Source organism: Montipora foliosa, chromosome 8 (assembly GCF_036669935.1).
Source record: "Montipora foliosa isolate CH-2021 chromosome 8, ASM3666993v2, whole genome shotgun sequence".
NCBI classification, from domain to species: domain Eukaryota; kingdom Metazoa; phylum Cnidaria; class Anthozoa; order Scleractinia; family Acroporidae; genus Montipora; species Montipora foliosa.
The window spans coordinates 47,979,661-47,991,895 of record NC_090876.1 but is presented as its reverse complement, the minus strand read 5'-3'; the positions used below and the strand labels follow the sequence as shown (position 1 = coordinate 47,991,895).

General features: G+C 42.0%; 1 protein-coding gene and 1 long non-coding RNA gene across 2 annotated transcripts in view; one reads left to right on the top strand and one right to left on the bottom strand.

The window, feature by feature from the left end:
- LOC137967836 (uncharacterized) overlaps positions 1 to 777 on the top strand; it is a 32,489-nt gene extending 31,712 nt beyond the window's left edge. Inside the window, exon 3 of the long non-coding RNA XR_011116588.1 lies at positions 1 to 777. This exon is cut by the window's left edge and continues 1,200 nt beyond it. This is a non-coding gene — a long non-coding RNA (uncharacterized lncRNA).
- Positions 1 to 11,390, bottom strand: part of LOC137967834 (uncharacterized) — a 19,358-nt gene extending 7,968 nt beyond the window's left edge. The window contains exons 1-5 of the mRNA XM_068814419.1: positions 11,260 to 11,390; positions 10,799 to 10,960; positions 5,099 to 5,725; positions 4,003 to 4,326; positions 786 to 815 (exon numbers count right to left, since the gene is read on the bottom strand). Of these exons, the coding sequence (XP_068670520.1) occupies positions 786 to 815; positions 4,003 to 4,326; positions 5,099 to 5,725; positions 10,799 to 10,898 (1,081 nt within the window). The 5' untranslated portion in view covers positions 10,899 to 10,960; positions 11,260 to 11,390. The remainder of the gene's footprint in view (positions 1 to 785; positions 816 to 4,002; positions 4,327 to 5,098; positions 5,726 to 10,798; positions 10,961 to 11,259) is intronic.
- Positions 11,391 to 12,235: the final 845 nt, after the last annotated feature.

Here is a 12,235-nt window from a genome sequence, read left to right as displayed (position 1 = left end):
AGCACGGGAGTTTCGTGCTTCCAGATTTTAAACTCGTGTTTTGCGTACATAATAAACTGCGTTTACACGCTGAAATTTTGAGCTACTGAATGAATGACGTCACTTTTTCCTAGATCCAACCCTCTGAGGCCCAGTTGCTCAGTCGTGAACGTGAGTAATGGCGGACCGTGAAATCCAAAACTTACACTCAAAGTAAACAGCCTTTGGATAAAAATCAATGCTCAAAATTTTGCCAGGCAGGTGTTAAGCAAACACGCTTTCAAAATCTGAAGAAAAAAAGGAAATCATTTTTTGATCATAGAACCTCTTTAACTTTTAATGGTCGAAGAATCAATGACTTGTGTCGGCCACTCTTCCTGCTAACATTTTCTTCTGCATTAATGTTTCTCTTACTTAGTTTAACCATAGTTCCACGCGTGCGCCACCTCCACGCGAGTCCTTGTCGTGCCTACATTTTTCACGGAAGCCCATCTTGTTTTACGAAAGGAAACCTCTGCACGATCTCCTCGACGCCGTTCAGACCTTGGACGAATAATGTAACTCTTAACCGATTTAAAACCCGCTATAACCAGTTTGAATTTTAACTGACTGCGGAAGCGAAGTTGCATTGAGGTCATGTCACGCATGCGTGACAGAGAATCGAGGAGATCCTTGCGGAGGTTTCCATTCCTTTTCGCCGGGGGGAAGAAATCAAGGAAACCTCCGCAAAGCATGGAACATCGACGCAAGGTATATGTAGGACTCTTGGATTTAAACTAAAAAGAAAATGACTTTTTGTCACTCACCTTGTCTGTAAGCGGCAACAGCCGGAGCAACTATAACAAAATGAAAGACAATCGATTAAAACACTTGACATTGTAACGGAACAAGCAATAATCGCTTTCAAACAACAGCAAACAATAAAACACCTCGGAAAATAAGCTGTGATGGCTGAGTAAGGATTTGAAGACCGGCAGACGAAGGCTTTTCTTCTCGGATGGGTGAGTCGTTGTGTTTAAGCGCTATTTAAAGAATTAACGGTAAATAAAAAAGACAAATCTCACTTCACGGAGACCAGAAAAATGGTGCTCTACAATTTCAAAATCGAAAACCTTTTTCATGTTGACGCCACTTGGAATGATATTTCCACAGATCATACCAGTGATGTGAAGGAGCTAAAGAAGTTAAAGTTGGAGACCACGAGAAATGATTAGCCTCGAAATTGTGTATTTTCAAAACATCCAAGCTTTCGTAATATGACGGACAATCGAAATACCTGCGAAAACAACGTTGAGAAGAACGAAGAAGACAAATGATATGGAAATCGCGAGGGTCAAATATCCCATTTTGCACGAATAGGGGTACAGCGAAATTAGAAGTCCAAAATTCCTGGGCGTGCTGCAGGTGATCTTATTTATTTTCCAAGGTGGGTTGTATTGCAGGTTGTATTAGAAACTGCTCGCCTGTGATTGGCTGCTGACGATTGAGTCATTGCGGATCGTTTCCGATTACATTACACGTGGGCTAGACAAAGCGACATTTTGTGGCAGCGAAAAGTCTATTTGTAGTAGTACTAGTGACATTAATAGAAGGGAAGCACTCTACATCTCGAACTACCTAAAAAAGGGCTCTTTGCCTCGGGCCTGGCATAGCGCAAGATAGCTAACTAAAACACCCATTTTTTTGGTTTAATCAATTTATCGGGAAATAGAACAGACTCGGCTGCTATCTTTTGCACTCGAAATTACACGAATGGAATAGAGAAAGATGCATTTCATTTTTTCCAAAGAAATTAAGTGATTTAGAATTGATGTTTAATTGTCGACATATTTAAATACAATGACATTACAGTATACAAACAAGCATCCATGTGTCACACAACCGGAAATAATTATTCTCAAGCTCGACCACACCCTGAATCATCCGGGGTACTCAATGGTGTCATTTCCTTATGATGCAATGCAGGCAGGCAGGCAGACATTATTATCAATACCATGGACCCATGACCTGTCAATCCACGAGGCCAATTAATCAACTGCCCTCTCTAGAACGCTCACTTGGCAAATAAAATGAAAAGAGTGCAAGCTACAAATCCATGTGCCGCCATGCGTCGAATTGGCCGAAGAGATGTTGTGCGATTGCTGTCGACCAATCAGACACCAAGGATGCTATTTCAAAGCGCGAATGGACAAAATTCGCTGTCAAGCATAGTTTTAATCCTTTGTTTAATCCTTTGTTTGCCCCCCAAATTTTGCATAAACTATTGTTTTCAAATGCTCTTGGGAATATGCAGTGTCCCAAGAGCTTTTGAAAACAATGGTTTATGCAAAATTTGGGGGGCAAACAAAGTGTATTATGGGGAATGTGAAAATGGTCAATGAGTCAAAAGATATAAAAAATACTCTTGCTAAACAACTATGTATGACGTATAGTTCACGCATGTCATTGATGCAATTGATTTTGGAATGTTTTCATCAGGGAGTTGTATTTTTGTATATCAATAATCGTAAAGCTTGTGGTTTTCAAGACAAAACTGATGCTGTTGATCAGCGAAGGACCTAAATCCATCAGCCATCACATTTACAGTAGCGTAAGATCATCTCACTTGATTTATGTCATATGTATCCAAAACTGTGGCTAATTTAGCCTTGACAAGAACGACCTAAAGGAGCGTATGACAAGAGGCCAACAAACTATTGTCGCTAGGTTGAGTGACGGTATTCTCACACCTAGTTATTTTTTAATTGCTCTTTCCCGCATTAGAGCGAGTTTCAATCGAGTGTCGTAAAACTAAAACCAAAGTAATTACTTTGTTAATCAAAAAGGACGGAGACAATCCAGTAAACCAATCAAAACTCGAAATAATTACAAGTAGCCGACACAAAGCGCGGGAAAATGTGCACGCAAGAGCCACGATTGGTTTTGGTTTCACTTCTGATTGGTTGAAAAAGTGCCGCGAGAACTTTGAACCAATCACTGAGTGAAGTAATGCAAAACTAAAGCAATCACTAATTACTTTTGACACTCAAATGAAAACCGCTCTAATTCAAAAGGTAACATCCAAATTTAAGCACCTGTGACGTAATCGGGAAAAGGTTATCACTAAAATGGATCACCGCAGTAAGGCGTGGGACACTTAATGAAAAATACATACCAAACAACTTTAGGGTTACAACCTGGTAGTTTCATGCGCCCTGAGTACATTGCTTGTATGGGTAATCAAATGATGACGACGAGGGATATTATTCCCTAATTTCACGAGTATACCATTTGATTAGCTATTAATATTACGGTTGACAAATTACTCCTTAATTTTCAAACCTAGAAAACCATTTTAGCACTGCCATGGCAACGTTGTCATTTCACATATGAAATTGTAAATTACGCTGAAATTTCATGTATGCATGTACATCTTCACATCGCCAGTCTAACCGCATGTTATGTATCTGTCATAAAGAGTCCCACCTGACGGCGGCGGGTCATGCATTTTGGTCACAACCTATTGAAGACATCACGTGTGTATTGGCTCGTAAGTTGACATGAAATACATTTCGAGAGAGGCCCTTCGAAATTTAGATGGTCTGGGCAAACCAATGAATTAGACGAAATTACGTGAGATGTGACGTTACAAGTAATGAGCTTCGCCTTCCAATCAAAAAGAAGAGTGCTTGGGTTACCACATCGCAATCCCGTGGAGAGCGCGTGATTAATATGCTCGTGCGTGCTGCAAGAGCCTGGAGGAAAAAACCGCGAGAGAATGCACTCGTCGCCATTATTCTCGAGGCTCCACAAGAAAAAAATCCTACTACTGTTAAGGTTTCCGGAAGTGGAATTTTGATATTGTTGGCTTGTTGGGAAAGACACTAAACACTAACACGTCAAGTCGGGTTAAAAGAGAAAACGTCTGACACCATCTTCCTGTCCCTGCCTGAAAATGGCCTTTGCTTAAAAAATATAGCTACATAAAAGGCCGATCCAACGAAATTAGACGTCAGACGATTCATGCGGCTCTCATCAACTCACCCGGATTATTGACACAGTCGTAATTGACATCGAGGTACTTGTTTGCATCTGGGCATGCGTCACCGAATACTTCATTACTAGCAGGTAGTTCACAATCCTCGTAGCCTTCACATTCTCGCCTCACAACCTCGAAGGCGCCGGGCGTGCGGCATGGACCAGATGGCTCCGGATTGACTTCCCTGAGACAACCAGCATCACCGGTATCACCATAGTCAGCGTTTAAGATCCTTAATTTCTTGTCAGGAGGGCAAGATATTTTCTGTGTTGTGCCTTGGCAGATGATCGTTCTTCTTGCGGCTGAAGGATGCGCCCCATTTTGACGAGCTGCAACAAGGTAAAAAGGGTCCTTTTACCGATATCATTGCCCGCGTATTTCATACGTATTTCATTTCATAAAACTTGCTGATGTGTTGAATAGCCTTTGAGGCATCTCATGGAGGCATGCACGCATGCATGGGTAATCTCCCGGAAACATTCTCTACCTACATTAAGCGACAAAAGAGTTGAGAGATTTTAAAAATTCTGGACAAATTCTCCCCCGTAATCTTTCCATCTAACCCCCTCCCCCCTGACAATGTTTCTGTCACCGTAATCCGGTTTCGGCAAGCAGCAATTTTCTTTTTTCCGCCAGTAAAAGTGGCGGATCGCGACTTGGTAACTTTCTTTCCATATTCAGCTCTACTTCTACATCTACATCTTCATATTCCAGCACTCGGCAAAGTCCTTTTTTGACTTATGGCTGTTTCTGCTTAGGTGGCCTCATACACCACAAGCCTTTTTAGAGACATCACCGCCAAGCCGGCAACCTCTGCTGGAGAGAACAGGACAGCCACAATACCGGGGGCTTTATCCCCTACTCTTCTCGAATAGTTTGTGGGTTCTTTAACGTCCCACAGGGAACATACGAACATAGAAGATATTTGTGAGACGGGGCCTACGGTTTATAGTCCTTATCCGAAAAGGCTTTCTCCTCAGTAATTTTAAGATCTTGAGTGTTGATCCGGCCGGGGTTCGAATACGCGACCTCCCGCGTGACAGAGCGATGCTCGACCAACTGAGACACCGGTGAAAAATAGTTAAATATTATCATACTCACGGTGTGACAGATAGTACATAGCTCTTTCGGCCTGTTGATCGGCAGCGTAATTTGCCTGAGCGGCCTTCATCAAAGTCTCATCTGGCGGTGGCGTATCGTCATCGTCTTCTTCATCGGTATCACTGCTTTGTTTATTGTTGGATAATTGACTTGTCTTCCTATCTGCTGGCGGTGGCATCTGCGAACTGACTGCCTTTTCTTGCGGTTGACTTTGTTCTATTTGCGCCTTGTTGCCCTCTTGTGGTGGCTCGCTGTCGCTTTCTTCCTTTCGCGTTGTTGAATCGCTCTTTTCGTTCGGTGGCTGCGAAGCTTTCTTCTGGGCCGCGTTTTCAGTTTTTGAAGATTTGCTCTCATCTTTCGGATTTGCATCAACTTTGTTTTGTGATTTACTGATAGGGGCTTCTGATTGGCTACCAGACGAGTCTACGTCACTCGTCTCTCTCCCGCTCGCGTCCAGTTCCCCGCTTGAAGCGTCTAAAGCTTCTTTGATATCATTGTCAGTGATAGTGACGTCATTATCTTCTTCATCCGTGAATGAATGGTCACTTTTTTCATCATCGTCATTATCAACATCATCCATGTCATCATCATCATCACCAGACTCCTCAGAGTCACCATCTATGATATCTGCAAGCAAACAAAAACGAATTTGTCAATAAGGAGACGTTTGATTAGATTGTATTTATAGTGCCACGCAACTCTGTTCGATGTGATTTCTTTTAATCAGTTTTTGTTTCAGGTCTTTTCTTCTAAAACACCAACTTTTCTGGAGAAGAAAGCTTAAACATCTGTAACTTCGCATTGTTTTTCTTGTATCAATATTGTTGTAACTGTTAGTCTTTTACTTGCTCTCTGCATTGTAAGTCGTTGTTGTTGTTTTTGTTGATATCGATGTTGTGCTGTTGTCGTAGTTCTGATGTGTAGTTATCGTAGAGAGTGGCGTTGATATCGACGTGGTTTCTTCCATGTTTCTTTCATAGTTAAAGTCACTTTTTTTTCTCCGTTAGTACTTCCTACAAAACTCTGTGGTGAACGTATAAACCAGTGTAAAGTCATTCCTTGAAAGTACCCCAACAATCTTCCCTGATCGTTTAACAAACTCTTGTTGCTCTTGTTATCGACCAAAATTTCGTCTTTGACCGTGCATCCAATGAAGTCAGTATGTATTATCGCCATGAAGTGTAAAAAAACCATGCTCAAGTTCTCAAGAAATTGTGTAAAGATCTTTTTCTCCGTGATCGTCGTCGAAGTGTCATAGAAGTTTTATGTCGTTTGTTAATTCGCCTGAAGGTAAAACATAAAATAGAAATATTACACCACTTTGACAAAAGCACCTGTGGTTACCCCTATAGAGGGTACCTCCTGGGTGTAATTAGCTGCATGCAGGTTTTTTTTATGAATGGGCCGAAAAAAACTAGAGATAGCAAAAAAGGAAAAGGAACAGATATTGTCAAAGCAGGATGTAGAGCCAACACAAACTGTTTAGTTTTGTCATGAACTCTAGTATTTGAACCTTGGCCAATGGCCGCATTGTTGTTTCATGAGTACCGTCAAAAGAAACTAATTAACCATAAAAGAGTCTACGAAATTACAAATCCAGTTCACCAACCCTACTCTCCTCCCATGTGTTAATTTTCTCTTCGATGCCCTCTCCCATTTAAAAATTGCAGTAATAAACACTTAATTACTGGACCCGAGGGAAACAGTTCATTTTGTTTCCCGAGAAGCTCAATGTTTCCCCAAGGCGCAGCCGAGGGAAACATTGGGGACCTTCAGATTCTAGGACGAGGACGAGAACGAGTACGAGTTTTGACTGTTTGTTTTTAGCGAAAATACTAAGAAGATTTATAGCCCGTAAAATTAATCTTACTCTTTGCTAGCAGTATAGGTTTCTCAGTTATTCTTATTGCTGTTACCTGGGCCTTTTTGCTGATCGAAAAATGCCAAAACTGCTGCCGTGTTGTTGACTTGTTTTGCCACGACGACATTTTTGCAAAACCTCGTACTAAAATGACGACGGTAACACGTTTTTCCCGCCAAAATGACGCTGGTTTGCGCGCGCTCAATGTTTTTCTACGAGAAAATTTGGTACTCGTAGTCGTTCTCGTCCTAGAATCTGAAGGTCCCTATTGAGATTCGAGGGAAACAAAAATGAACTGTTTCCCTAGGGACCAGTCATTAAGTGATTTGTTATGTAGCACAAAAAGAAAAACGTGCAACGGCAACAGCAACGGTGGTCGTCGCTCAGAGACTTTTGGCAGGAAACAGTTTTATTGTTAGATGTTATGTGACCTCGAAGCAACCAATGAGAGCGCGCGCTACTGGAGGAAAAAATTCAGCTATATAACAATTTCCGATATTTAACTCTACTACTCACCAGACCCCATCAATCCAGCAAAGTACATGGCTGATTTGTAGATATCTATCGCCTGTTGTCTCGTCAAGTTCATGGGTAGACCTGGGGCTGGAAAGACGGGAGGTCTTTTTTTCGCGTCAGCTAACATGAAGGCAATGTCAGAGGCACCTCCAAGCAAACCGGGATTTAAGTACCCATTGTCATCACCACTTCCGCTTTCATCCAGATCGTCTGAATCATCTGGATCATCGGCGGTGTCTTGAAGGCCGCCAGTAAACTCAAAACCGGAACCGGAAACGGAGGCGAGTTCCTCCGCCGCTGTATCATCCACTGAGAGGGACTTGGATGGAGGCGCTATATTTACCGTTGAGTGCTTATCTGGTAGTTTAATTTGAATAGTGTTAGATTTGGATAAAGCTGCATTTGAAGACTTTATACGGGATTTCTTGCTGGCTTTATGTTGTTTGAATTTCCTCCTCAACGGAACCTTGTCATGGACGTAATCTAACTTGGGGTGGGCAAAGTCTGGGTAACCTGTGTGCTGAGGCTGAAAGCTGGGCGTGTTACCCATTTGTGGGTAATATTGGTACCATGGTCTATTTTGATATGGAGTAAAAATGTCCGATTTTTTAACATTTTCGGCGCTGTAGTTGAACTTTGCTGGTTTGCCATAGCTCGGCGAACTCTGGGCGTAAATCGAACTTTTCCGATCGTATGATGTTGGCTGTCTATACATGCTGCCCTGGTCTCGACCAGGGTTAGACGGACTTGGCGGTATCAAACTAGAAGCTGACTGGGCACTTGCCAGATTACCTCGAACTTGAGAGCTGCCTGCCTGCGATCCAGTCACCACAGGCCAGTTTTGCTCCACTCTATTTCTTTGTGCCTTAGGGTTTATTGACAGTTCAGATGATAACTGTCCGTTGCCCATGAGTATGTTTCCAGTTTTTTGGCTACTTGTGACGGAATTTGTCAGTGGTAGTTTCCCCGCCATTGCGTTAGTTGCCGAATGGTTGGTCGGAAAGCGGCTTTCGGCCGTAGATTTGCCAACGGATAAATTTTCCACCGTCTGGTCTATTGCGTTTTGTTTCCACGAAAGATTATTCCCTGCCATTTGATTCCGCATGGATTTAGTTGCTTCCGCTGGCTTGTTTGCCGAAAGTGAGTTAATTACCGAACGGTTGCCCGGGAAACGGTTTCCCGTCGTCGAGTTGGCTAAGGATAAGTTGGCTGCCGCCCGATTTCCCGCGCTTGGTTTCCCTATATGAGTATTTCCCGCCACATGATTCCACAACAACTGCGTAGCTGCCGTCGGGTGTTTTCCCGATATTGCGTTGGTTGTCGAAGGCTTGGCAAGGAAGCGGTTCCCCGCCATTGAGTCGGCCATCGAAAATTTCGTTGCTCCATGTTTTTCCGCGTTTGGTTCCCTTGCTGGGTGATTTTTCTCCATTTGATACTGCAACGAATGAGAGTAAGTTGTGGAAGGGCTGCCCACGAAACGATTTCTTGTGGTTAAGTTGTTCAAGATTGCATGATTTTTCCCGTTTTGTTTCCATAACGGCTGATTTCCCGCCATTTGATATGGCGATGATAACGCTACTGTGGACGGGTTGTCTTCTAAAAGCGAGTTAGTTTTCGAATGGTTACTAGGGAAACCGTTTCCCACCGTTGAGTTATTAAGGATTCTGTGATTGTCCGCGTATTGTCTCCATACCGGCAACGATTGCCTTGCAGCAGCCGGCTGTTTTCCTGTTAGTGATGTAGCTGCCGGAGGATTGTCAGGGAAACGATTTCCGGCCATTGAGATGCCCATCGATAAATTGGCTACCGCGTGATTCCGCACGCTTTGTTTCCATGACAACGGATTCCTCGTCATTTGATTCCAAGCCTGTTCTTTTGCCGACGGATGGTTTCCCTCTGGCGAGTTTCGATATCCCTTCGTTAAAGTTCCAGCCGCTGTGTCCGTTACAAGTGTGTTCCTTGCATATCCAGAAACCGTGGGAATAAAAGGTAGTCGATTGTTAAGCTCGCTTTGTTGACTAACTAGAGAAGAGTTCGAATTCCGTGATGAAATTGTCGTTTTATTGAAGAGGTTTGTGTCTCCAGCTGTGAAGTTATCACTCATCCCCATTGGAACATGTGATCTTCGAACGTTCAAATCATTTCCATCAGACAAGTTCTGTAGTTGCTGATTTATGAAGTAGTTAACACCTTTAAAGTTGTCACTACTTCTGTCTGGAAGAAGCATAATCACAAATATGACTAAAGAGAAATGTGCGCAACAGTGTTTAAACTACCCTAGTCCTGGAGGTGTTTCTTGAGCCGCGAAAGAGCCGCGAAGCGGTGAAGACGAATCGCAAAGCGGCGAGAATAGAAAAACGTCTGGTTACCTTGGAGTTGAATTTCACTTTCATGCAGACGCCAGGGTTAGGATCTGACCCTCAGGCTCGCATTGGTTGATATTTTTACAAACACGCAAATCAATATGATTGATTTGTTTAAATGGTAATACCGAGGGGACGCGTGATTGCTAAGTTGTCAGTGGACCCTTTTGTAGTTATCAATTTGACGCATTTGACATCTGGCGTCTGCATGAAAGTGAGATTCAAATCCAAGGTAACCAAAGGTTTTCTCTTCTCGCCGCTTCGCGATTCCTCTTCGCTGCTTTGTGTCTCTCTCGCGGCTCAAGAAAAATCTCTGGACCAGGGTAGGTTTAAAACTGAAAACAGAAGCTGAAAATTTTTATCGAAAAAAAAAAATTCCTTGACGGAGGCGCGCGAAAACGTGCAATAACTTTGATGTTGTGAATTTTTGGAAACTGGTCACTTTTACGACCCAGCTCCCCCGCGTTCTCCTTCTCTGTGCTCCTGCGCAAAGAAAGTCTAGAAAACTGGAAATGGGTTACGCAAGGGCAGGAAAACGCATTTTTTCCGAAAAAAGTTACATTGAAGCTATGTTTGTTTTTATTGGCTGTGATGGAGAGCTTCAGAGATTGGGATCAAATAGCTTGATTTGGTCAGATGACGTCCGTAAAAGTACCCACAAGGTGACCAAGGATTAAAATTGAGTTGTAAAGCTATTTTGATTCTCTATCCGTTTACCAAGTTGCCTTGTTAACCCAATTGATTCCAAGTTTTTAGCGCTACATGACTCCCCAACCACCACAATCTTTTACGAAAATCGATCGATGTTGATTTAAACATGAACTCGGTGGGTAACAAAAAAAGTTTACGATGGTAACATCGAAGTCAATTACAAGAATTGTTTACTTAATCGTGTGATAAGAGCCGTATCAGCAAGTCGATATTATGTAAACATAAATAGACAAACTTTACAACGCTTACCTCCCTCTATTGGCATGGCGAAGGACGGTCGCACATTGACAACCAAAATACAACATCCTAGGAAAATGCTTAATGCCACAACGAGTTTAAGACTAGCCATTTCGCCGAAATGAAAATAATGTACTTGCTACACAGTAGTGAAAGCTAGGATATCTGTAACACCTGCAACAGACAGATTGGTCGCTTAGACAATAAAAATAAAACAACTTGGTAGGCAAAAAAAACTGACAAATGTGCCATAACAAGTTGGATATGTGTGGAATGTCACTGTCACTAAACTTATGAAAGGCGGACCCACATTTTAAGTTGTAAGCGAAAACAAAAAATTCGTCCAAGTAAATCGTAATTGGAAACAGGAATCACCTAAGCGTGTGGTCTAGAATTAAGCAATCAGCTGGTGTCGTTTTAGCAAATGTAAGTGCGATGCAAAACAAGTGTGGAAAAAAAATTGACCAACTTACCTTATACAAAGGTTTTTCTCGTCCAAATTTTGTTGAAAATCAACGTATTGTTACTTATAGCATTGTATTTATGTTAAACTTTTTAAAAAAGAACCGCGATGCTTGAAAGCAATTGGCAAAATATCGTGAGTTCATCTGAGCTGGTGGCATGGGTGCGGGGACGAAACAGTGACATAATTGCCGAGTTATTCCAAATATAACGAGTCTTTTGATTGGCTGCGTTATAACAAGGGGTGCCGGGCGTTGCGACAGCCTTGTCTGAATAGACGAGGACGTCAAATCTAGTTCAATGGAATTTAAGACGCTATTATCATAAGACAATTGACCGTGTAAGGGTCATTGATCATTTTAAGTTAATGTTTCTATTGCAAGTCTCTTTTTTTTTAAAGAAAAATACGGGTGTCAAGTTCAATTCCGTCTGTATTTAATTTCTCAGGTCTTTTGGAGTATCCAGTTTGCTCAGCATGCACCTGCCGCTTTTAAATCGCAAGAATACTGCTTGCAAAATGACATCGTTCAAAACGCAATATTAAAACGATAAACGCTTCTATTGTTTTGAAAATAAACCAAATGATTCACATCGATGCTTTGTTCAGGTACGTAAATTAATAAAAACAAACACTCCATTTTTCAGCTAAAAACTGGTGTTATTTTCTTCGATACAAATTACAAGGAAAAACAACTCTCCTCATTTTTCGTTACGAGACGTTGTTTAAAATAATACTCCCAAATAGGAAATATTGCCCAGTTTTAAGCATCGAAAACAGCGCCTATGTTACAGTCAGTTTGAACTCCGCGGTCAGCATAACAAGTAAAGTAAACCACTTCTTTTGTCCAAGTCTCGATACCATACAGTGAATAGACTACTTCGACGATACGACGGCCATTTTAAATTTTATTGTTCCAATAGCTATAATTGTGGGATGCCCAGGGGAAAATACATTTAACAAATCGAAAGTAGTTCAGCGTTGTCTGT